This window comes from Aythya ferina (assembly GCF_964211825.1).
Source record: "Aythya ferina genome assembly, chromosome: 3".
In the NCBI taxonomy this organism is placed as follows: Eukaryota; Metazoa; Chordata; class Aves; order Anseriformes; family Anatidae; genus Aythya; species Aythya ferina.
The window spans coordinates 87465511-87489947 of NC_140298.1; the positions used below are offsets into that span (position 1 = coordinate 87465511).

The 24437-nt window shown below is 39.4% G+C and overlaps 1 protein-coding gene across 2 annotated transcripts; it reads left to right on the forward strand.

The window, feature by feature from the left end:
- The first annotated feature begins 2310 nt into the window (after positions 1 to 2310).
- Positions 2311 to 24434, forward strand: SLC17A5 (solute carrier family 17 member 5). 2 transcript variants are annotated; one of them, XM_084514933.1, is made up of 11 exons: positions 2311 to 2468; positions 5324 to 5520; positions 6752 to 6985; positions 7492 to 7579; positions 10047 to 10133; positions 11369 to 11487; positions 12305 to 12463; positions 14911 to 15043; positions 16180 to 16327; positions 21163 to 21253; positions 22728 to 24434. In XM_084514933.1, exons 1-11 carry the CDS (start codon positions 2405 to 2407, stop codon positions 22863 to 22865), a joined length of 1458 nt encoding a protein of 485 aa, XP_084371059.1. In that variant the 5' UTR covers positions 2311 to 2404; the 3' UTR covers positions 22866 to 24434. The 2 variants fall into 2 exon arrangements, with proteins under 2 accessions (XP_084371059.1, XP_084371060.1); XM_084514934.1 differs by lacking the exon at positions 2311 to 2468 and adding an exon at positions 2693 to 3022.
- Positions 24435 to 24437: the final 3 nt, after the last annotated feature.

A 24437-nucleotide genomic window follows, 5' to 3' on the forward strand; every position in this document is an offset into this window, starting at 1 on the left:
ATCACTACTGATGCATTTTCCCAGGTCTTTTTCCCATCTTCCATCTTCCAAGCAACCCACAACAAGTACAGTATTTACTACAGATGGTGTTAAACAGCTTAAAACAAGAAATAAAACAAAACTGCCCACTTCCTATGTTAGCACAGCCCTAGCATGCCTGCACTGCTAAACGAGCGTGAGTGCTGGCCCTATGGAGCCATGGCACGGGCTGAGTTCCTTTCCCCAGCCGCACTTCAGAGAAAAGGGAGCCATCTGCTGCTCAATATGAGATAGGTTGCAGCGTGTCTTTTTAGCTTAATTATGTGAAACGTCACGGTGGGATTCAGCAAAGGAAGTGAAAACCTTTGTTGTTCTCCTTCCTCACACTATGGGACCAGACGGCGCAGGAAGCAGGTGCTGAGTGCTGCTGTTCCCCATGTCAGCCTGGTGCAGGGCACAGCTGCATCCAGCATCCCAAGGAACCAGGGCACAAGTGGTTAAATACAAATAGCAGTCCTTTACAAAAATAAAAAGAAATAAAATCAGAAAATACCACAAATCCTTCACATCAGGGCTGCATCACGAGTATGACACAGGGCCTGGCAGAGCAGAACACAAGGAACAAGCAGCATTGTAGCCCAGTAGGCTAGGCACAAGCAAACCACACGTTTATGTACAGCTATCCATAAAGTCATCCTCCAGAGGGTAAGGAGTGATGCACTTACCTGCTGTGACAAAGGGCAGTGCTCCTCACACACTCCTAAATCGGTATTTATGGGTGTCATTTTTTTGACTCTGTGGCTGCAGCCTTGCAGTCAAGCTGCTTGTGGTGCAGTGTCGTGAAGCGAGGAATATTCGCCAGTGAGTCAGCAAGACCTGAGAAGGAGGCAGCAGGGCAGAGAAATTCGTGTTCCTTGCTACTGCAGGGTTTTTTGGTATTATCTTGTACCAAGGGTGTAAGTAGATTTAAGATACACCTTGCCTTGGTGAGAAGAAATAAGAGAGGTAAAAAAGAGGAAGCTTAAGAAAAGCTTTGTTGACTGTTCCAGACCCTGAAGTCCTGTGTTTGCCTTCTGTTATGATGAGGGGAGTCTAGAAAGAGCTTGGGGTTCAACTTGTAGATGGAAACTGTCACCTCCATGACCCCACGATGCAGCACGGCACTTGTGGCCTGCAGCCCCTCAGATGTCCTTCCTCACTGGAAAGACCAGGCAGGGTGTCTGCAGCGTGTGTGAAACACCACAAAGCCTTCAAGTACAGTAAAATACATCTTCACTTTTCATAAAGTGTTGCAAAATATGTTTGACCTGTGTTTTGTCAGAATTAAGCCATTGGGTTTTCATTCAGTAGCTAGGGTTATAAAAGTAATTTCTAAGCAAGATTGACTCACATACAACAGAAACTCTTAAGCTAAACCCCAGAACTGAAACAGAAATTCTGGTTTGCTTCACATTTGCATAGATACTGGACGACCAGCACAGAGCCACATTCAATTACCAGTTGCAAGTCCAGTGCATCTACCTAGTGCAGATACAACTGAATATACTGCCAAGAATCATGTACATTATTCCATTTCCCACCATGCAAAATGTTCCAGGCAGCTATTTACCCATCTCTGCACTGACACAGGCATCCAGCACAGCAGAAGAGGCTTTAGCAGGCAGCCGCCAAGGCCGTGCAAGTGACTCAGCACTCGGCCCTGGCACAGGTATGGCTGAGCAGAGGTGGTGTGCGGTGGCACAGGCTGTACAACTGCGAAACTCTTGTTAGCTTTCACTGATGTAGGCCAAAGAGGTTGGGAACCAGTGTTTCAGAGGGAAAAAAGCTTTATTAGGTGTGCTGTGTAATTCAGAGGGGCAAAGCTTTATTGCATATGCTGTGTAATTCAGAGGGGAAGAGCTTTATTATGTATGCTGTGGTGCTTGTTCGCTTTGTTGTGTATGCTGTGATGCTTATTCACGTATTTACATTGCCGTGTTTCCAGCCTTCCCTCCAGGAACTCTGCACACGAGCAGCGCCTGCTCCCCAGACACTACAAATTACCATCATAACGCCCTTCAGGCGGAGGAGCGCTTTGCGGTTACGGGGAAACCAGCCCCAACCTGGGGCCTGCCCCAGTTTAGAACCGATTTCCAGCGCCCACACCCCACTGAGGGCTGCAGGAGGCCACCCCCCGCCGCCTCAGCGCCCCGCTTTTCCCGGGGGGGGCTCCGCAGCGACCCCCTCGGCCAGCCCGGAGGGCGGCGCTGCCCTCACCCAAGATGGCAGCTGAGGGCCGGCGCCCGGAGGGGCGGAGCGGGGCGGAGCGGAGCGGGGCCGGCTGCGGGGCGGCTCCGCGGCGGCTGCGGGGCTCCCGGCCGCTGCTCCCGGCCTCTCCGCCGTGGCGGCCGGCGGGCTGGCGCTGGGCACGCTGCGGGGCAGCGCGATGGAGCCCGAGGAGGGCGAGGACCGCACGCCGCTGCTGAAGGAGCCCCGGCTCGACGGAGCGGGTGAGGGGAGCGGGCGGCGGCCGAGCCCAGCCCGGGCTGCGGGGCCCGGCAGGGGGCGGGCCGGGCTGCGGCGCCTCCCCGGCGTCGTGTCGCCATGGAGCCGGGCAGGGCTTGGGGTTGGCGGGTGGGGAGAGGAAGGGGAGCGGGGCAGAGGCTGCGGGTGGTCGGGGGTCGGGTAAGAGGTGTGCGAGGTGTTGTTTCCCATTGGTGTCCCAGGAGAAAGTGTGAAGGTGACAGCGAGGCGGTGGGGTCCCGCAGCGTGCCCTACAAAGTAACCTGCTTGCCGAGCAGCTCCCTTACGGGACAGCGGGTAACAAAGCGGCTTAAAAGCTCCAGGGTCAGGTCTTAGGGCAGTGCCCTGCAGCAGAGGTAGCGCACCTCACCCGCAGGGAGGCACGGCACGGAGCTACTTCCTTTAACCGCCCCGCAGCCTGCGGTGCAGACCTGCTTCCCTTAGCTGCAATTCAAGGCTCTCGTTCACTTATATCTCCTTTTAAACATGCTCCTGAAGTCAGAGTTGTCTCTAGATGTAGCACCCGTGGCTACCGGTGAAGGTAAGATCTCCAGCGTCATGGTTAGCTGCCTTAAGCTTTAGGGGGGACAACAGTATCTCTTTGCCAGTGAATGTGGTGGTGTCCTAAAGAGGTGCGTAGCCAAAACACAGCTGGAATCTTCTTGAACCTTCTATTAACTTCACCTAATATTCTCAAGTGTTGCAAATGCACTTAGTAGGAAGACATAAAAAAGTCATTAGTGGTCTTAAGTTCTTACACATCGCCTTTGTGGAGCTTGCCCTCCAGATGAGGCATGCACCAGCACAAGCCTTCCAGAGGCAGAGTAATGGACACTGCAGTGAATCTGCCTTTCCAAGGACAGGTTATATCATAAGAGCCATCTCAAGTCTTCTGTTATTATTGTTTAACCCCAGCAAATATAGGCACAACAACGGAAAGGTTAAATAGCTTTACTTGCAATTATATTCATTAGTTTAATTTCAGCGACTATACATTTTCTATTGAAAGGAAATTGCTTTTCAAACAACAGCAAAGGGCAGTGAAGCCACTTGACTTGTTTTTCTGCATTAAGTACTTCCTGCTCTTGGTGCCTGTTGTTTTGAAAGCAAGCAATAAAGTCTTGGCTATATGTCATTTTAAAATGACATAAAAGCCAAGGCAAATGAGAGCAGCAAAGTCTCCTCTATGTCAGTTAAAAACCAGGTACTCCTTTTTCAAATGCCACCGAAGCAAGACTTGCCATTACTGTAGGTCTGGAAGATGTTTTATGTATTTGCATAGTAGCCTCTCTTGTTACTCATTTACTAAAGAAACATAGCAAATAATGCCTCGCTGTCAGCGTAACAATTTGTTCAGCCTTAGTAAACTTCAGATAGGTTTATCAGGGACAGAGACCTCAAAAAAAAAAAAAAAAAAAAAAAAAAGAATAAGTTCTACAACTTTCATGAAAACTGCAGTCTCATAGAAAGGCTCTGTTGGTGCCCCTAAAATTAAGGGATCGCATAGACTCGTTACAGATTTCTAGAACGTTCTTGGGAAGAGGAGAGTCTTCAGATAGCTTGTCCCCAGGGAATGCTTTTTGCTTCTTACTGCAGATCAGAGAATCCAGTCAAGAAACATGCTGCAGCTGCAGATCGGGCTCCAGCCAATCCTGCTGTTCATAGATCTACTTGTTCTATTCAGAATTTAAATGCTGAATAGTCAGAGAAGCAATTGCTGCAGACTGAAGTAGTATCTGCAGGTGCTGATTGCCAATTCTGCCTCAGTTTCAGATGTCCGAGTTATAAAATTTTCTGTTATCACCACAGTTTCTTCACGAGGGGAAACTCCACCCTGGAACTATTTGTACATTCAGCGGATTCTTTATGTCATTTCTCAACAGTTTGACATTTCTGCTTTGGTAGCTGTAGACATCCCTGGTTCAAAAAGAGTATCTGCAGAGCTGTAAACTGTATTTTGTATACAGCCTCCCAGCTGAAATACATCTCAACTCTGATCCGAATCTCCTGGCACTGATCAATGATCTCTGCCAAATACTGCAGTGTCCTACTGTCGGAGGAAATTGATAACAGTGACAGTGCAAAGCCTGATATTGGGGTGTAAACAGCTGACAGAGTTGGTTTAATGCCACAATACAGGTTTAATGCTGAATCTAAGACCCATTTTCCTTTGACAACCTCATTATTATATAGTGACTGCAAGAAAAGGGGCAGATTGGATAACTGGGAAACTGCTACAGTTCTACAGTGCCTTGGCAGTGTTTGCCTTTTTTTTTCTGCTTTTTTTTTTTTTCCTTAGGCAGCTATTAACAAACATGTATTGGTTTATAAACGAACATACAGAAGGAAAACTTGTCTTAAAAAACAGCTTCACTGGCTGTTTTTTAGTGCTACTTTAAGAGTTTCAGTCCATCTTGAACCATTTTTAGGTACATTAAAGGCTTCCTGATGGTTTCATTTCTTTTATTTTTATTTTTTAGTGTGAAGTTCCAGGTTGAATAATTATTACTGTATGTTCAAGAGGACTTTTGAATGCTTCTACATCTATTTCCACAGGCCACACAGCACATTTCCACTGCAGCCCCTACACTTGTGTGCACAGCTACCGGTAGTCTAAACCAGAATCACCTTTGTTTCACACATCAGTAGAAAAATGTGCGTTACTTTTTCCACCCTGATCTCTACCCATATTGAGTACACTCCTCAAGACTACAACAAGCTTATTTTTTCTTACCTGTAAATTTCTGAGATTATAGTAAAAACTGCTTGTCACTTTGTTCTCTTGTTTTTGTTGTTGTTGGGTTGTGTTAAAACAAAAACTTGTTATTTATTCTCCTTTCAGTCCCTGCCTGCTGCTCAGCTCGCTACAATCTAGCACTGCTGGCCTTTTTTGGGTTCTTCCTTCTGTATGCATTGCGTGTGAACTTAAGCGTTGCTCTGGTGGATATGGTGGAACCTAACACAAGCTTAGCAAAGAATAAGACTTCCAACGTGTGTCCGGAGCATTCGTCCACCATAAATACTCCTCGCAACACAACGGTGAGGTCTCAAACATACCGATCTGAAACGTGGCATGTAAAATTGTTTTTAATAAAGGCTGTGATTGATGAGTCATGCGTAGAAGGCAAGAGAACTGGCTGCTCGTTACCAGATAGCCTTTGCAGTGCTGCTCTTTTAAATCAAATCCAAAAAATAATAGCCTTAAATGAGTAGCTGATTTAGAAGTGCTGTGCTCAGGATAAGGTTTTAATTTTTATTTTTTTTAATGTACGTCTTTCTGTGCTGTTCTTTACAAATTAGCTGGTCTGACCTTATAGATTATTATGACTCACTGTTTCATATGCCAGTGATGAACTGTTTCTGTTACATCTGCGTCAGAGCTCACATCACTATCTACATTTGCTTGGGTTTTGTACAGTTCTGGGAGTGTGACATTTCATTTTAAATTAACTAAAATGCAATGTTTTTCTCTTCTCTTCTTTGATTGCTTTCCCTGATCACAATTCTTGACTTTATATCCCTCACCTCCTCACTTTCTGTGCAGTAATCCTTAAAATCACATTTAACTATGAAAAGTTATATTTAAAAACGGTTTTGTTAATTTGGACATACATAATCTCACCTTATAGCCAAGGTTTATTACTGAGCCCTCTTGCCCTTTTCCTGCCTTTGTCTTGTTTGTTTGGAGGTCATTTATTATTTATCATGAGCAAATTGCCATTGCGTGTTGTATGGGAAGAAGATTCTCCCTCATCACTTCTGCGAAATAAATGCTGCTCATTTAGGTGCTCATAAATAGGAGTTTTGGAAGTGATCCCAAAGTTTAAAATCACTTCCTTGGGCAACCATTTATGTCCTCTTGCTGACTTTTTTTATTGCTTCCTTATCTTAGCCATCTTTGCTTTATTGCTTTTCTGCTAAACTCATTTTCCTCTGCCAGGCTTATCCTGTTCTTCCATCTATGCTTGCGAGTCCTGTCCTTGGTTGTTCTTTTTCTTTATATTAAATGTAAGTATCTGCGTCTCCTGGTTTGCTTTTCTCTCCGTAAGTTTTCTGCATGAAAAGCCATTTTCCAGAGTGCAACAGAATGCCCATGCCGTGATACAGAAGTGGGATTTGCACATCTTGTGAAGATGGAGACCCTACAAAAGGCCATGAAAGATCTGCAATTTAGGCATGAAGGACTAATTAATCAAATTCATATAAAATATGGTCAGAGAAACTGCTGTCTTGAACTGACTGCATTTTGGGTTTTGTTTTCTCTTTTCAGGGAAAAAAGTATTCTTGGGATGCTGACACGCAGGGATGGATCCTTGGTTCTTTTTTCTACGGCTATATCATTACTCAGATTCCAGGCGGATATCTTGCAAGCAAAATTGGAGGGAAGCTCTTGTTGGGTTTTGGTGTCTTTGGCACCTCGGCATTCACCTTGCTTACTCCCTTAGCTGCGGATTTGGGAGTTGGCTACCTCATAGCTGTCCGAGCCTTGGAAGGACTGGGAGAGGTAATCCTTTTTTTCTATGTAACTTGAAAATGTATCCCAATAATTTATTGATAAATTGTAGTGATTAGACCCTGTCACTGTTGGTATGCTGGTGTAGTGCATGGCTTGTTTAATTTTGAGTAGCCTAATTTTACTTTTTTGAATAATTAACCAATTTGCCCTATTTTTTAGCCTAAGCTTTTTTAAAAAGAAAAAGGATAATTCCAGGTTTGTCTCAAGTGTCTTTACACATAAAACGTTTCTCATTTGTCAGAACCCAGGAGTTCAAAACAATATTGTTTGTATTCTTGCAACTTTTCCAGTATATGAAGATTCAAAAGCAAGAGAAACTAATTTTACCACCTTACTGTCATACCTTACATGTTTATTTTTAAGTGGTTTCTTGCTAGGCAAGAAGCTAATGGGTTTTACTACTGCTTTTTAATGAAATATTCCTTTGAAACATGCAAACTTGAGGCAAGTTCTAAAATTGTTACTTTTCAGCAGAATGGCATTTTGTGTTCTAGGGTGTTACCTTCCCAGCTATGCACTCAATGTGGTCTTCTTGGGCCCCGCCACTGGAACGCAGCAAGCTCCTCAGTATTTCATATGCAGGTGAGAAGTTCCCACGCTGGTAACAGGATTATACATTTTTACTGCAGTAACAGGGAGGATTGACTTAAATCAAAGGGATTTACATTATCAATTTTAATCAGCATTTAATCTGAAAAGCATAACACTGAATTAAATCTTGCTTTGCATTCATTATCTTCATTTTTTCATGGCTTTTTTAGCCTCCAGTTAAAGTATTGATCTGCAGTGAAGTATAAACTTCAAACTGCGGTATCAAGCGGTACAAAGAGTTATTGTGAAACTGATTAATAGAAGATATTGTAAATAAAGGAAATATAACAGCAGAAATAAGATGGGGCAGAATCACAGGATTATTATTCTTATTTTTTAAGAGGTGGTTTTGGAGGAACTTGAGGAAGAAAATATCTGAAAATATCAGGTATTCCTGCAAGAGCAGCTTGTCAGAGATCAGTACCCTCTGACAATATTCTTTTAGATACTCCATGTGTGGAGGGTGTAATGTTTAATACAAAATGTAGTTATTTGAATATATTTGATGTTACGTGGGATTTTTTGATTTAGAGAGTGAGACAAAGCGTACTGAAAACATAACACAGTCGTAAGTTATGCTTAGCAAAGTATAGCAGTCACAATACCCAGTTCAAGTGCAATACCAACATGATTCCCATAATCTGTCTCTGTGATGTCTCTGCCATCATGATGCTGGGTGTCTCCGTTTGCTGGGAAGAAGTGTGTGAGTTGAAGCCAGCTTGAGCCCATTGCCCTTTTCAAAATTATTTTGTTGGTTGTTTGGTTTCTATACTCTGTGTTGAGTTGTGTCACGTATTAACTCCCCTGATGCTGGTCTAGCTAACTAAGGGGGATATTCACATGATTTTAGTGAACTCGGGAAAACATTTACACTATCAGTTGATCCACTCAATTGATAGAGCTGTTTGGCTAATGCAAGGGCTGCCCCCCCCAGTCCCCTTTGTGTTGAGATAGCCAGCTTTCCTTACAATGGCTCTGGTCAGTCACACCCTGCATTATTCCTGAGCATCGTGGACAGTTACAGGGCTATACCGTGTAAACAGTGACTGCAGTTTCTAATGAGTCTAGTAGCTCACTTGTGCCTGTGCCAACAGGAATGAAGCCTTAGTCCTTTCTTCCTATTTCCACATTTCCCTCTTAGTCAAGTGTCTCATTCCTTCCTGTGTGCTATTTCAGGCACTCATCAGACCCCAGCATGGCCCACTTTAACCCACCTAATGCATCAGATGGTCTTTTTCTCTTTAATATCTATTTTCTGACATATTAGTGAGTTAAATCTGCTTGAAAAGAAGTCTGCACTTGAGAAGACAGCATACAAGATAAGTAGAGTACAGAGCTGGGGTTGACACTGCTTTTAGCAGTTAAGAGCTTCTAAATTAACCCTTTGTGAAGCCATATGCTAAAGTAGAGGTGAGAAGAGGCTGTGACCTTGAACAGCAGGCGTGGATGGATAAGGCACCTTGTGTAAACTTAACAAAGTGTTTCCCTTTTCCCCACATTTTCTTGGTTGGCAGTCACGTGGTCTGTGGCTAAGAAAGTCCTGATCCTGTTGACTTTGTAAGTGAACACATGACTGAGTTACATGCAGTTACTTTGCTTTGTATTTAACATAAAGTATGTGGTTTTGTTGTTTTGTGGTTGAAGCTTTCTGCCTCAAATAAAAATAGTTTCCATAAAGGAGGAATCTGGGTAGCCAGCGTATTGATACAATCTAATGTTTTCTGAGCTGAGATTAGGTTTGGAAAAGCGATTGTATAATTAATATTAAGAGGCGAGGTTTGATATTTATCACCAGTTGAAGGCTCCTAAGTATGTAAATAATATGGGTGCTACCTGCCACCCTTTTCAAAATGTACCTTGAATTGTATTTCAAGAATCGTTCGTTCCTGCTTTTGGCTTGTATCAGGACTGGAATCTGCTCATCTTTCCCTTCTACTTTGTCTGACCCTCCACACTGTCAAATTCAGGTACTGTGCAGTTAGAACCTGCTGGCTGTAAGGATGCCTTCTGGCTCTTGTGTCAAGCGTTTCTGTTTCAGTAGGAGTTATGGGCAATTTGGTTATAGAAAATCAGAACATTATTTCCCCCTTCCCTCCCCGGGTCCTTGATTGCACTGTGGTCAGCTCCCTCAGAAAGGTCAGTTGACTAAGTTGTATTGTTTTGAATGTATTGCAGCCGTTACGTTTTTGGAGACGAATGTGCCAAGAATGCTGTCTCATTGCCTTCTGCTTGTTATTTTGGCTGTTTAGGACCTTGTGATTCCTGTTTTCTTGGAGTTGCCAAAGCAGTTTATGGTGCCTTTTGATTCTTTCAGGAAACACCACCCTCTAGTGGTGGTGACAAACCTTAGCTGCATGGTTTGTTAGAAGAAAATAAAATACCTGTGAATTAAAAAAAAATAAAAAAATAAAATAAAATAAAAGGTCTAGAGATGATTTTTTTTTTTTTTTTCTGGTAGGTGCACAGCTGGGAACTGTTGTCTCTCTGCCACTGTCTGGCTTAATTTGTTACTACATGAACTGGGTTTACGTGTTTTACATATTTGGTAAGTTTTGTGTTGTTGGTTTTTTTTTTTAATTATTATGCCATATATATAATCCTTTTTTTTTTTTTTTGAAAGCTATGGTATGTTGGTTTAGTATGTCTTATATGAAACTTAATTTAAGTTTTAAAGACATGTTCAACATGTAGGGCTGTCATTTTTTGTTTTTTATTTTTTTATTCCTGGGAAATTAGAGATATTTAAAGCTAGAAAGATTCCTTTGCTTCCAATGAACAAAGATGTCTCTGAGTTGGACAAAAGTTGGCACAAGTCAAATGTTCTCAGCTTTCCCACCACTCGGAAATAACTAGCTGGAATTTCTTATTTGAAGTGTGAAATTAAGTTAATAACTTTAATCCCAGGAGCAATCTTCTACTATGAGTGAAAGAACGTCTGAAAAGTTACTGCTGTTTTAAGTGGAAACTCTGTGAAAATTTCTCTAGCAGTCACAGGAACCCTGAAGGAATGCCCCAAATGCAAAGAATAGCATATTTGCTAACATTCTAGAAGAAGCTCAAACATAAAATAGTTGCTAATAGGATGTCATAGGTCTAACATGCTTTTTATAGGTTTATGTACGTTTCAAAGTTGTTTCATGCTCTGCACGGGGAAAAGAGAACCAGAATAAAAGACAAAGCTTACACTTTACTCAGCAGAACCACCTCCAATTTTTGTATAATTAAAACTGTTCAAAACAGAACTAGACAGAATAAATGACAATGTTTAAGTGAAATTAAAATACAGGTAATTTGAACCAATTTTTGGAAAGCTAGCTTTTTCAGATGACTGTTCTGGTGCCTTAGCTTAAAAGGGAATATAAAGATTGGCATATTTGTTAAGCTATATGTAGTGATTTTCTGTATGCGTGTGTGTATGCAAAGTGGTTCTTTTGTGATTAAATTCCTCTGTGTGAGCTGTATCATTTATGGCCGTTCCACATGACTGATAAAAGTACAATGTGGATGTGTGTGTGGCTTTCTTGCCGTCTGAGGCACTTCCAGGAGGGAGAAGGGGGGGGGGGCGAACTTCCTGCTTAGTCATCTTTATTGCTTATAAATGGGTATTGTTCCCTTTGAGGAGCTAATGTTTTTAAGTAGATAAAAGGTTTTTTCCAAATACCCTAATGTAATTTTAATGAATGTTATTTTTCTAACTAAATTATCCAAGAGCATTATTCACTCAATGTAATTGCTCCTATTTTTATTTCTGCCTCTTCACCCATCTTTTCCCAACAATAGGTGCACTTGGCGTATTATGGTTCTTCTTCTGGATGTGGCTGGTTAGTGACACACCAGATACCCACAAGAGCATTTCACATGCTGAAAGGGAATATATACTTTCTTCTCTAAAAGATCAGGTACAGCACTTTGGTATAGCTTTGTTTGCTTACATTAGAATCTAAACTTCAAGTATTGTTGATAGCAAAATGCTCTCTTGATAGAAAAATGTCCTTAATTTGAGATAAAGACAGAACTTGTATAAATGAGAAAGTTGCTCATTAAACAAAGCATTTGTAGTAATGCTTTTTGTCACAAATGTTGTGGTGCTTTTTAATAAAAAGCTCAGGTCTATCACATGTCATTAAAATAAACATTGACCTGCATCATTTTTTTTAAATTTACAAAAACACATTTTGTACATGTATCTTCTAAGGGAGAGAGAGATTACTGTTTGCAGAGAAAACGTTTTGGAAATGCTAATGAGCCAGTTCCTAAAGCGTGCATATGAGTTTATTCCTGTGACTGGGGATATGCGTTTTTATGCTGTGAAGCTGGCTGAGAGATCAAAGCTAATATCTAGGATTGAGTAGGAAAGATTTAGCTAAATGCATCACGAGTGACTTTAAATATTTAATTGTTAAGGGTGAAAGCAGGAGGCAACAAATCTCAATAAGGGAAAGCATTTTTTAAAAAATTCTGATTATAAAGTGCAATAGCAATTGGTTTACAATACTAAACAACAGAGCAGTAACGTGCATTAGTATACCTTTGGTGAGAACTGAAATTGCTGGTGAATTCTTCTATTGACAGACTTGCATCGTGCCTTTCCAAATGCATGATCACTGTAGATTTGGGTAGGATTGTAACACCTGTAGTAACTGTTCATCTTGATGTCATGATCATTCTTTCTATTATTTTTTTTTTCTTTTTTTCCCTTTGCCTTCTGCTTGCTAGCTTTCTACACAGAAATCTGTTCCCTGGAGACCTATGCTGGAGTCCCTTCCACTGTGGGCTATCGTTGTGGCACACTTCTCTTATAACTGGACTTTCTATACACTTCTCACGCTCTTGCCCACATACATGAAGGAGATCCTGCGGTTTGATGCACAGGAGGTAAGATAAATAACTCAGAACAAACTGACTATATTCTTAAAGAAATACAATAACAGAGGTCTGACGTGGTATTTAGTATGGAGACACTTGGAATGTAAATTAATAACTGGGAAATGGTGAAATAATTCCCCAGAATTGAGCAGATGCATCTACAATATTGTGTGCGTTGTCCTTTCAACTGGATTTCAGGATTTATTTGATACTTAGCTTAACAATAGCTTTTCAGCTCATTTTTTCTGGTTGAAGATATGTGTTGCTCATTTCTAACTACTCGGATTTAAAATTATTTAAAAAATATATAAAGCAATAACTACAGAAAATATATTTCTCAGATACATGGTTTGCATGACTGCTTCAAATTTTATAGTGTTTTTTATGGCTTCAGAAATACTCTCTACTTAGCTCACTCATAAAGTAGAAAATTGTCTTTTAACATTAAGGACATCTTTGGGTAAGTGACATTTTAAGTATTTTAAGGAGGAAAAAAAATACACTTCAGTGTGATTGGTTCCTCTTCCAAATCATTATTTTCTTTAATTTCTTCAGTGAGTAGCAGAAATACAATACCTTATGTTAACAATAGGATGAAACAAAATCATAAAGTCCAGAGATATTTCAAGGATTTTTTTTTTTTTTTTTTAACGAAATGGTTTATCAGGCAAAAATTAAAGGGTTTAAAATATTTGTATGGCAGTTAGTTGACTCTCCTTTTTCTTCTTTCTTCAATGGAAAAACGTCAGCAACAGAGTCTCCAGTATAAGCTGGTACTTCTCGGGTAAAAAGGTCCTCAGGTAGAGATTTCAAGAAGCTTAGCAGAGCCTTTTCCTGGCTTAACACCTGAGACTGGTTTAGAGCAAAATGGAGATGCACACCATGCAAGAAGGATGTGATGCCAGCAGTCTTGTAAGGAAAAGATGAGGAATCTGTGTTAAAAGAGAAGGTTGCAGTCAAGCATACTGGAAAAAAATGGCTGGAAAAAATGGCCGAAGTTGCTGTTTAGCTTCTGTATTATGCCTCCCTAGGGAACACCTGAGTAAGCATCTATGAAAGGCATATGTTACTCAATGCATGTATGTTGTAAGACTCCATTGCATGAAATGCCAGCAGGTTCTGCTGTGGTTTCCTGTGTCTAAGGGTTATGTTTCTTCTTTTTGGAGTGACTCCATCAGTGCTGACTATTGTGACACATTAAAGAAAACAGAATTTTTTTTTTTAATTGCATAATAGTGTCAGACTAGCTTTCTTTGCCACGCGTTTAGTTGTAAATTGCATTAGTGCAGTAGCAACTGCATAGTCCACCAGTTTCCATCCTATAATAAAGAGATCAGTTAAAAATTAATGCTGTGTCTTCGGACAGTGCTTCATAGTCACAGTAACAAAACAAACAAACCTTTTATCTTCTGTTTTTCAGAATTTCAGTTGTTATTTTTGAAAGCCAAGCATTGGAACCTAGCAGGAAACAACTTTGGATTTGGATAGTAAATTTCAGATGAGGATGTGTTTGTAGTGTCATGTAAAATTAAATGTCCTAGGGAAGCTTTTACCTCTTTTTTGCCAAATATACATTTTATAATAGCGCATAAATGTTACAGTATTTCTATCCAGTGGCTATCCAGATACCTCTTTTTAAGCTCAGTTTAGGTGAAATTATAGTTCAATTATCAATAATTATTTTTAATAGCATGGAAAGGCTGAAAACTGATGCTGCTCAGTAGAACTTGTGTTTCCCTCATGAGAAAAAAACAAGCATAATCAGGCAGAAGTCACTAAACAGCTCTAGTTTAAAGAAATGGAAGTCAGCAGGTGACATTGGTGTAAGTAACGGCAAGTCGTGAGTAATAGCTTTGCTTTGGGATCATAGGATGCCCAGACAGAATCTGATGAAAGTCTTAATTCTGTGTCTTCTCTGGTTACAGCCATCATCAGATGTGTCAGCAGATAGCTGTGGGATAGCATAACATTGCAGAGTAGTAGCAGTACAGAACCCTGAGATCACAGATTCCACAACAGCTTTCAAAATCCTGTATAATACTTATAGCTTCCACTTACCTTAGTAACTCATTGATTTGAAACTTGTGTTTCTGGGTACTTGCAAAATTGGGTTAATGACCACAACATACCTTTTTTGCATAGTTTCCTTTTTCCTGACCAGTTGCTTATTTAAGCCTTTGAGTTTTTCAGCTGGCTGCGTTGGTAGTTATGGCTCAAGTCATGCAATGAAGAGTTTACACATCAGTAACTTGAAAATGCTTTGCCTTTTCTGTCCCTAGGTTTCTGTCCCTAGGTTTCTCTCATGGTAAAACCAACAATAGTTATGTGAATGGATGTTCCTAACACTCCTGACTCAAACTCTGTTATTGCTCCAAGACAAGTGATTTTTTCAGCAAATTGAACTGTCATTTCAGTGTTTTAACTGTGGTTTTGTTCTTTTTTAATCTCCTTAACAGAATGGCTTTTTATCTGCTCTGCCTTATTTTGGCTGCTGGTTATGTATAATTCTGTCTGGGCAAATTGCTGATTATTTACGGGAAAAGCAGAAGTTCTCCACTGTTTGTGTTCGTAAATGTTTTACCCTAATAGGTAAGTGCAAGTACTGTCTCTTGGAACATACTATGGATAGATATACATATATATACATATATAGATATACAAGTCTGTATATCTATACAGACTTGATTCTTTCTGGAAGAAATTGTACCTGGCTTCTGTTGGTCCATAGAACTTGGGGTTTACTGTTTCTGTCAGTACTTCATTATTTCAAATATCATGTTTCTTTGGTTTAGGTAATGTCAGCTGGACCCAAAGAGAGAATACAAAAGAGGTGTAAATTGTCCCTTGAATTAGTAATTAAATTCCAAATGAGAACAGCTGTTTTTCTGCGTGTTCACGTGTATTGTCCCTAGCCAACATCAAGCTGTTTAGATGCTTTTTATTTTAGCAAACTGGCTTCATACATCAAATATAGCCTTTAAATACTATTTATTTCACTTTATTTCAATGGAATTATGAATGGCAGAGGCAGGTGGAATGTTCAGTGAATGCATTCTTTGTTTTTTCAGAAGAAAGATTAATTGTAAGAGATAATTGACAAAAAATGAAAGGAGTTAGACTAGAAAAAATAACAAGTAAAGACTGAGGTGAATTAAAGATTGAGGTGTGTATTCAAGTGGGCAGGGCAATGGTGAAATTTACTACACTACTTAGAATCACTTCTTGCAGCCTCTGAAGTTTTCACAGTTGTCTTATGAGGATGAGCAAGAAGAAAAAAAAAAAGCAACATAAATACTGTATCTATTTTTAAAAAGACTAAAAGGAGATCTGCAAAAGTCAATGTTGGCTCCTGAAACCTGGACATTTAAATGGGAATAACTTCTTTGCAGTGCATGGTTCACATATTAGTCTGAGTGCAGCTTCTATTACTTGTATAGTTGTAAATAAAATGAACTTGTGCAGTCACTTTTAGCAGTACCATTGGCTTTCAGGTGAAGCTTGCTCTTTTCAGCTAGAGTAGGATTTTTCTAGTCTGTCCAACATTTCCTGAGACAGCCACAGGTTTGTAAACCATCTGCTCTTCCTTGCTGGCCTACTGTAATGCACATAGTGAAGTGCTGGATTCTGTACACTAGATGGTGTTGGAGGTTGTATGTATACATAGCTCAGAGCCTCTTAATGTCTCTCTGGTTAAAAGTCCCCTGATTCTAAAATTTCTTTTGAAGGAATGATTGGACCTGCAGTGTTCTTAGTAGCAGCTGGATTCATAGGATGCAACTACGCACTGGCTGTTGCATTTGTGACCATATCAACAACACTAGGAGGATTTTGTACATCTGGTTACAGCATCAACCATCTGGACATAGCACCTTCGTGAGTATTGCTGAAGCAATTGTTAATGTATGACCACTTCTGTTGTATTCCTGGAGTGCCTGGGAGCTTTAGCTATTGGCCATAGTGCTGTACAGACCTGGAATGTAAACAATGACAATGACTCAGGTTTACAGTTTTAAACACTGTATTTGCAAAAAAGTGCAAGTTTGGTAGAGAATATGATATGAACAACAAATTAGCCCTGTAATTCAGGCTTTTTTTGTTTTTGTTTGTTTGAAAAACATATTCTGTATCCTGGTATTAAAATTATATTTGGAGTAGGTGATCTGTTATCACTAGATGATGAATCTTGCATATGATTAATCCAAACTACTCTTAAATGACCTTTAAAAATGTAAAGTCAGACTACAGTTTGTATTTTCTCCTCTGTTACAAATTCAGAACCTGACAGATGCATCTATTTCCTGAGAGGCATGTATATATGTAGATTCTTTTGAACCTTCAAATAAGCATTCTTTGCACTGGTAACAGTCAAGTACTTTGCTCTGTTGTTAATTTACCTATTTGCAGTAGCACTTACGTATGAGCAGGGTCAAATGACTTTATGACCAAATAAAAGAGTGCTTATATATTGATGTGTCAGATGAAAAGAATTTATCTGTGAGTGGAGAGGAAAAAAAGTATGTTGTAGAGATGTTATCTAGGAAAAAATCCTTAATATCTGGGCAAAAGCAAAGGTGGTATCCAGGCTTTGGTGATTGAAAGGATGGTGGTCAGGTCTACAATGATGAACAAGATTTAACTTGTGGATGTGTAATGGTGGGACTCTTTGTCAATCTTGACAAATTAGTTTAGGTAGCAAGCAAGATGGAAGAAATCAGTGTCTTAACTATAAACAGCGTGTACTGTGAACTGAGCATGAAAGTAAGAAGAATAGCACCAGTGCTGCACTTTGTTTAATATCTAGTAGGCTTATGAATGTAAAAGGTCTAGTTAAAGCACTGCACCTGGAGGATTATGGGGCAATAATGCAACTTCTGTTTCAAGCTTACCTTTGCAGCTGCAGAAGTTGTTTTTCTAAAAATGTAAAACACTGTCTAAGAGTTACTTATTTTATTTTTGTGTGTTTAAAAACATGAAACACAAGCATTAACATCAAGAGACATTATTTTTGTAAGCTCATTAATGGTAGAACTTGGATGTATCTAGAGAGGGAGGCTGGCACCCATTCCTAATCCCCCTACCTGACAGCTGTAGTAGTTGGAGAGCATGTAATGGCTGAGGCAGGGCATTACAGGAGAAAGGAAGGGTCATATTTAAGGTAGACAAACATTGCTCGTGGGAATTCATTCCTTTCATTGCTCTGTCAGAGTTTACATGTGGTAGGTCAGTTGGACCAGACTCTTGTGTCTGTGAGGACAAGTTCTTACCCTATAATTTCAAGAAGCGCTCATCCCTCTTCATAACTAAAGAATTCCTAAGAGAGCAGGTTCCTGAAGTGTAGTATGTAATGGGGGTCTGCAACAGCTTGAGTCCAAACTTAAACATATCAATTGGGAAGTGAATGTTGGATCCAGTGACATTACTTGAGGCCTAGCTGATTTATTACTTGTTTTCTGGGTATGTCTTTTCAAGCTCTGAAGTCGTTTTTAAAATTGGAAGTACTGAGTGTTAATGAAGTCAGCAGGAGCTGTGCTTTGAACATAAGAGCAATGTTCATAAATATTCTTAAAGTGGGATCCTGAGGATCTCAAGTCAGTCGTTCAGTAGGTGCATGCATTCTTGGCCTGTTTTCGGTCCCAGTCTGTAGGGTTGTGACATCCATCTCTCACAAACGTTGTGGAAATAAACTTATTTTGTCAAAAAATCTACTGGAAAGCCTTTGGGATGATATAGGTGTTGAAAAATGCAACAAGAAAAAATCATGATATAGCATGCATATCAGCAGGCATAGTTAGATCCACCACGTGAACAGCTGCAGTATCCCTTGACCAAATCCCACTCTGTTCTTCCTATCCTTGACAGTCATGCTTTTATTCCATTTGTGTTTAAACTGGGCAAGTTTCTCGGTCCTTCTTTCCTCTCAAATAGTCTGAAGGGAGCAGACTGGTTATGAGTCTAGGAGAGGCAGATGTCTCACTCAGAGTTCAGGAACTTGGACCTGATGTGGGCAATAGCAACGAATGCCTTCATGTACAGGAAAGCTTTACTGGACAGGAGGAACACACTCAGGGTAGAGGCTGTTTTACTGAAATCATTGAATCTCTATTCAACACATGCATGTTTTAATTCAAGGAAAATATGTTCAAATGGAGACAGAGAAGGAAAAGAGAATCTCCTTGTAACAAAGGTAATAGGAAAAGAAAAAAAAAAAAGTCTTCAAATACAGAAACACCAGGAAGTTTAAGATGAAAGGAAAAAAAGTCCTTTTTTTTTTTTTTTCTTTCCCCTCTGCTTAACTTTTTACAGGTGTCTGAACTTCCTTGGATGCAATGGCCATGCATCCAATGGCATTCACAATTTAAGGGATAAACTTTGCATAAGTGTAAAAATCTCAAAACAAGTTCTGCATGAAAGTGTGGAGGAGACCTCTGTTAAGAGTTTGCCTTCTTGGTTTATTTATTTTTCCTTAAAACATGTTAGAATAACCAGAAGTGATTCAAAGCAATTTCAAAATGCACTTAGATGTCTATTTGCATTAGTTAAAAGTAAGCTGACTAGAATAGCAAAGAGTCCATTGTTGCTACTAAAACTTGCATTATACCAAAGAAATAATGATTACATTCTCAGGAAAAAAAACATGAATGAAAATACTGATGCTGGAAGAAAAAACAGTATTTGCTCTGTGTGTTTGGTTTCTAACACACATTTATTAGGCCATCGGTGCATTGAATTGCTGGAGGAGGGAAAGGGGGCATTGTTCTTGTGGGGAAAAATGTTTTCTATTCTAGTTGTCTAAACAAACATCAATACATTGCCATGTTTATAATTTTTATTATCTCTGTCACCATGGGCCCTTATAGTATTCCACATAATGAACACCTCACATCTCTTTTTTATTATTTTTTTTTAACAACTTAACCTCTCTTCAAGTCAATTTGTACTTGCTTATCCCCACTATGCCATGAGAATTCAACCAATAACTTACTTTTAGTCTTGCTCTATAGATGTGTCTCTTTCTTTCCCATTTCATATGGGAGTCTCCGCTGTGCTGAGGGAGTGGTATAGCAGTTATCTGCATCAAACAGCAAGTGCTATCAAGAATGCAACCCATGTCAGAGACAGCAGGCAGAAATAGAGGCATTTAGCCAGTAATTAATGGCCAAAGATCTATGTGACAAGAAAAAAAAAAACACTATTAAACTGTGTTTAAAGTTTGTCTTAGCAATATTGTGGTGCTTCAGCATGTTGAAGACAAAATGCACTTGGTTCTTCTTGAGGGCTTTAAATGGAAAGGCTTTCGAAGGAAGCTTTTATGCTTTCACATCAGCTTTATAAAGGCATATTAATTCTTAAACACTCTAATGGAGAAACATGTTACATGGTCATTCTTATAAGAAATAAGAATCATTCTAATTACAGCAGTGGAGCTCAATCTAAAATATGTTGCCATGCTCTAAACTCATGTGTATTGTTGACTTTCAAGAAAAATCAGCTAATAGGCTTGACAATTGACTCTTGTCAGGGAAAAAAAAAAAAAAAAAGAAAATGTTTTCTGATGTTATTGGACTGGATACATATCACAACCTTTTATAATATATGGTTGAATTTTCATGTTTTGGTAAATAAAATGTCAAAGCTATGTACCACTCTTTGGAGATGAAATCATATTTTTGCTATGTTGTCATTATTAAATCAATGAGGACACCATTTCACTCTGTTAAACAGCCCCAACCAGTAACTGGGAGGTATCCCAATTTTCCAGTAGTAACTACAACTGATACTGGTATTCCGTATGATTCCTCAGCCAGCAACCCCCCCTTAAAGATCTGAACTGCAGGGATCTGTGCTCTGGTGGCTGGAAGGTCGAGCTCAGACATAAAAATGTCTAGATCTTCTTTCCTTTGAGTCTCTCTCACAAGTCTGTGCTTGTGCTACAGTTTCAAACGTGATTTTTTGGTATTGCAACACTTCTGTGAGATGTCTAATTGCACAGAGAAGAAGTGCTGAGACTCGGTTATTAAGCAAGTTACCAGTTTTTCCCAGCGAGTTTTTATGGCCGCTGGTGCATATGCATGCGCGTGCGTGGTGAAGCAACGTGTCCATGGAGCAGGAAGCCTTGGAACAGAACTGCAAGAATGGCAACCAGTAAAACGGGTCGAGGCAGACCCATTTCCCATTGGCCTTGACCCACAGAAAGCTGCAGGGAAGGACTGCTGCAGAGCTCTGCAGACTCCTTTAGCGTATCTCTCTGTAGTATAGTGGAAATATCCATCCTGTCAGTGTTAATTAATTGCCTTTTTGGCAATGACACCTGCACCATCTCGTACTGTTGCCAAACAGCACTGTCATACTCCTTGTTGTCTTTCCACTTCAAGGCATGCAGTGTTTCTTTTCTAACTTTTTCAATGGATCCCTTCCAGATAGTTTGGTTGTGGCTTAGCAAAGGGGATGTGGTTTTGGATTATGGATTCTAAGCAAAGCCGTGAGTAATTTAACTTAAATTCCATAACTGGCCTCTGGAGAATGATGGCATATGGAATGAATTGCCAGCGAGGTGTTACTAGAATAATAAGCTATTCCCACCTGAATACTTGTGTTTTAATTTGTCTGTGTGATCAAGATGAGGCCTGTGTGATCTGATTAGGCAAAATCATTTCCGTGACTGATAAACAGGATAAGTTAATAAGCCTTGATAATAATTTCTCTTGCAGGTACGCTGGGATTCTTCTTGGGATCACAAATTCTTTTGCTACCATCCCCGGAATGGTGGGGCCAGTTATTGCCAAGAGCCTTACTCATAATGTAAGTCCGTTTACTTTTCTTTTTTTTTCAATTACTATATTTTTTATCTCTATTGAATGTCAGTTCTGTCTTCTGAAGTCTGTAGTCAAAAATGGAATCTCGGATATATGTGCAAGTTCTGTTACTGTGAACAGCTTTATCTTTATTTTTCTGATCAAGGTTCAGTCAAAGACCTGTGTGGGGCTTTAAAATTTAGTGATTCAGCCCTTATATTCTCTTGGAATAAAATGTATGTTTTTATGGCATTATGGATTCATAGTAGGTTAAAACCAACCAGACAAGACAGTTGTGGTATTATTGTAGCAAAGTAAGACAAGCTCTTACTTGTTTTCTAAAATTGTTCTCATGTGAGGTTCTGAGCTGTAAGGTCAGCATTTGTCAGATGAACCAGAAACTAGATTCAAACGTGCAGTTTTATAATGCACCCCTTTGTATGGACATTGCATGATCTGGATGTTCTAAGCAGTGTTATTCTTGCACCTAAATTGGGCAGTGTTGGATCTGACCTCCAAGATGGCTTAGTCAGACAAAGGGTCGTTTGAAGCAGAAAAAGGGAGAGAGAAGTTGATTACTTTTTTTAAAAAAAGAACAATATGAATTATTCTAAAATCATCTAAGAAAAGAAGGTGTGCAGACTAAGTTCATTGATACAGCTGAACTTTTGGAGTTGGTAATCACTCCAATCATTTCCTTAAAAATAACAAAAATGCTAGTTAATGCATGAATCCAAATAAATTAGGTTCTTCCAAACTCTTAACAAGTGGTGTCGATTTTTTATTATTAATATTTTGGTAGGTTGGGGCTTTTGGAGGATGGATTGGTTTTGTTTTTTTCCCCTCATCCTAATGTACTCTCCTGGTAGTTTGTTCTTGTAGTAAGGTCATTTACAGGTTTGGTACAGTACACATCTGTAATTTAAGAATTAAAAAATTAAATAAAAATTGTCCTTAAGACATATATATGCATTTCTTCTTTATTAAAAAGAACAGATGCTATTCTGTGCTACCTAGTTTGGGTACAACTAACATATGTCTAAAAAACTTAGAGTACTAGAAGAGAAGCATTGTAGTCATTTACTGCTTAGCTTAGAGGACTCCAGCTCTTGGATGATCTGACCAGAAAACAAGGTAGAGTTCCCCTTATGGTAATGTTCTCTGTGAGTTTGCATAGCCTTCATGCAAATGTGGATTTAGATCTGAAAGCTGTGCATCTCAGATGATAAACTATTCCAGATAGTCCTATCAGAATTAGACTATGTAAGCTGTTTTGTTAAACTGCAGTTGACTAAAATGATAATTTGTTATGTTTGTAATGCTTTTATGTTGCTATAAAGTCAAGATGCATGGCATTTACGTTTAAATAGGCATGTGCCATAGCATCTGCTTTAAAAATAGTTTTTTTTTTCTTGAGTGTGTAGCTGTAAATTGACTGCATCTCTTTTTTTTTTTTTTTTTTTTTTTTTCCAATTTGACAGAACACTGTGGGAGAATGGCAGACAGTTTTCTATATTGCTGCTTCCATTAATCTATTTGGAGCAATTTTCTTTGCATTATTTGCAAGTGGAGAAGTTCAGGACTGGGCAGTCAGTGGTTATCACTTGCATCGAAACTGAAGGAGACGTTGAAAATACCAAAGCTGTGCTGAATCCCAATGTGCTAGAATTATGTGACCAGAAAAGTGCCTTCCCTACTGATGCCTAGGAACCTTCAAAGCCTTTCAGTTAAAATATTTTATCTGTGTATCTTTTGTACTGAAAATCATTTGACGTTATGTGTGTGTGCTATTTCCTAACGAGAAACTACTTGGATTAAATAGAATAGATTCATGCTAGAACTTGATATCAAATATATGATCTGAGATGACATTTTAAATCAGTGTGCTAGGATCCATTTCCTTCCAGTTTTTAATTAATATTTTCTGAATTAACGTGTAGGCAGATGTTTGCTGATACTGAAATGAGAGGAAAAAGCAAAGTGATTATGTAGCACTGTGAGGAGGAATGGCATGCAAAGAATTGTACACACAGAAAAGCGGTGTTTTGATTTCCATGATGAGATTGATAGTGTTTCGCTGTTTAAAAAGCTAAAAGATTTCTAGTTTTCTACAATCTTTTATAAAGCTTTTATTTTGTCAGTGTTTTAATTATTGTCTAAGAAATGCACACTTGATTTTACTCTATTTTACGCACAAGTCTTCAAATAGAAACATTCCCTGTTTCAAGAATACAGCTTCACAATTGATACAAAGCAATGAGGAAGTGAAATATGCAGTTGTGACTGACTGAATAAGCCACGTGTTACTGTTCTCTGTAGTGCAGGTTTTTTTAAATAGGCCTTATTTTCATTCAGCTGTGCAAAGAAGCAGCAGTGCAACTCTGGTTTAAATCTAGGCAGTGTACAAGAATGATCTAGAAATAGAGGATCTGCATGTTTACTTGAAAATAACTTTCAATTTGGCAGTTCATTTTTGTCTGTTAAAATCAATGCAGTGGAATTATTTCCTCTTTCACGTAGATATATTTGTCAGCTTGTCATTGTAAATGCAATAGATAAGGCCATTGTAGGGAATAAATGAGGAAAATCAGTTCTCCAGTAGCCTTGTTAGTCAGATAAAAGTAGAATAAAAAGAACCAGTGCAATATCCTGATGGTATTAATCTCCCGTCAGCATAGAATTTGACACTCAAGAGCATCCTTTGCACGATAGGCAATTAAATGCCACACACTAAGATTAAATTAAGTTAATGAAAACAGTGGCCTAGTTAAGAACAAATGGCTGAGTAATCTTGTAGTCACAAAGCAAAGCAAAATTCCTGTGCCAAAGATTCCTGGATTGGAGCAATTAGGTAAAAAATAAATAAATGAATAGAAATCACTGGGCTCTGGGTTTTTCATTTACCACCAATGCAAAAGAAAAGCCCAGTACTAACGCTGCTCCAGTGGAGCCTACCTTCCTTCATTTCTAGGAAATGGCATCTGCCGCCTCTTTTTAGCTTTAGCCATTTGGTTTTGACCTTCCTTGAAGTGTCATGTTCTCTGATGGTGGAACTGTGTTTAAATCTGTGTTTGTCTGCAGCATTTCCACAATAAACAGTGTGAAGTTCAGATGTAGTAGTTCAGTGAGAGTATGTTAAGGCTATATTGTATCCTTATTGTTTCCACAATAAATGGAACGAGTATTTATGT

What these genes read in the sequence shown, in the direction of transcription:
- SLC17A5 (XM_084514933.1), top strand. Translation starts at nt 2,405, where the DNA reads ATGGAGCCCGAGGAGGGCGAGGACCGCACGCCGCTGCTGAAGGAGCCC. An exon ending in GCCCCGGCTCGACGGAGCGG is followed by an intron (nt 2,469 to 5,323) that starts GTGAGGGGAGCG and finishes TTCTCCTTTCAG; the next exon opens with TCCCTGCCTGCTGCTCAGCT. An exon ending in CCAAGAGCCTTACTCATAAT is followed by an intron (nt 21,254 to 22,727) that starts GTAAGTCCGTTT and finishes CCAATTTGACAG; the next exon opens with AACACTGTGGGAGAATGGCA.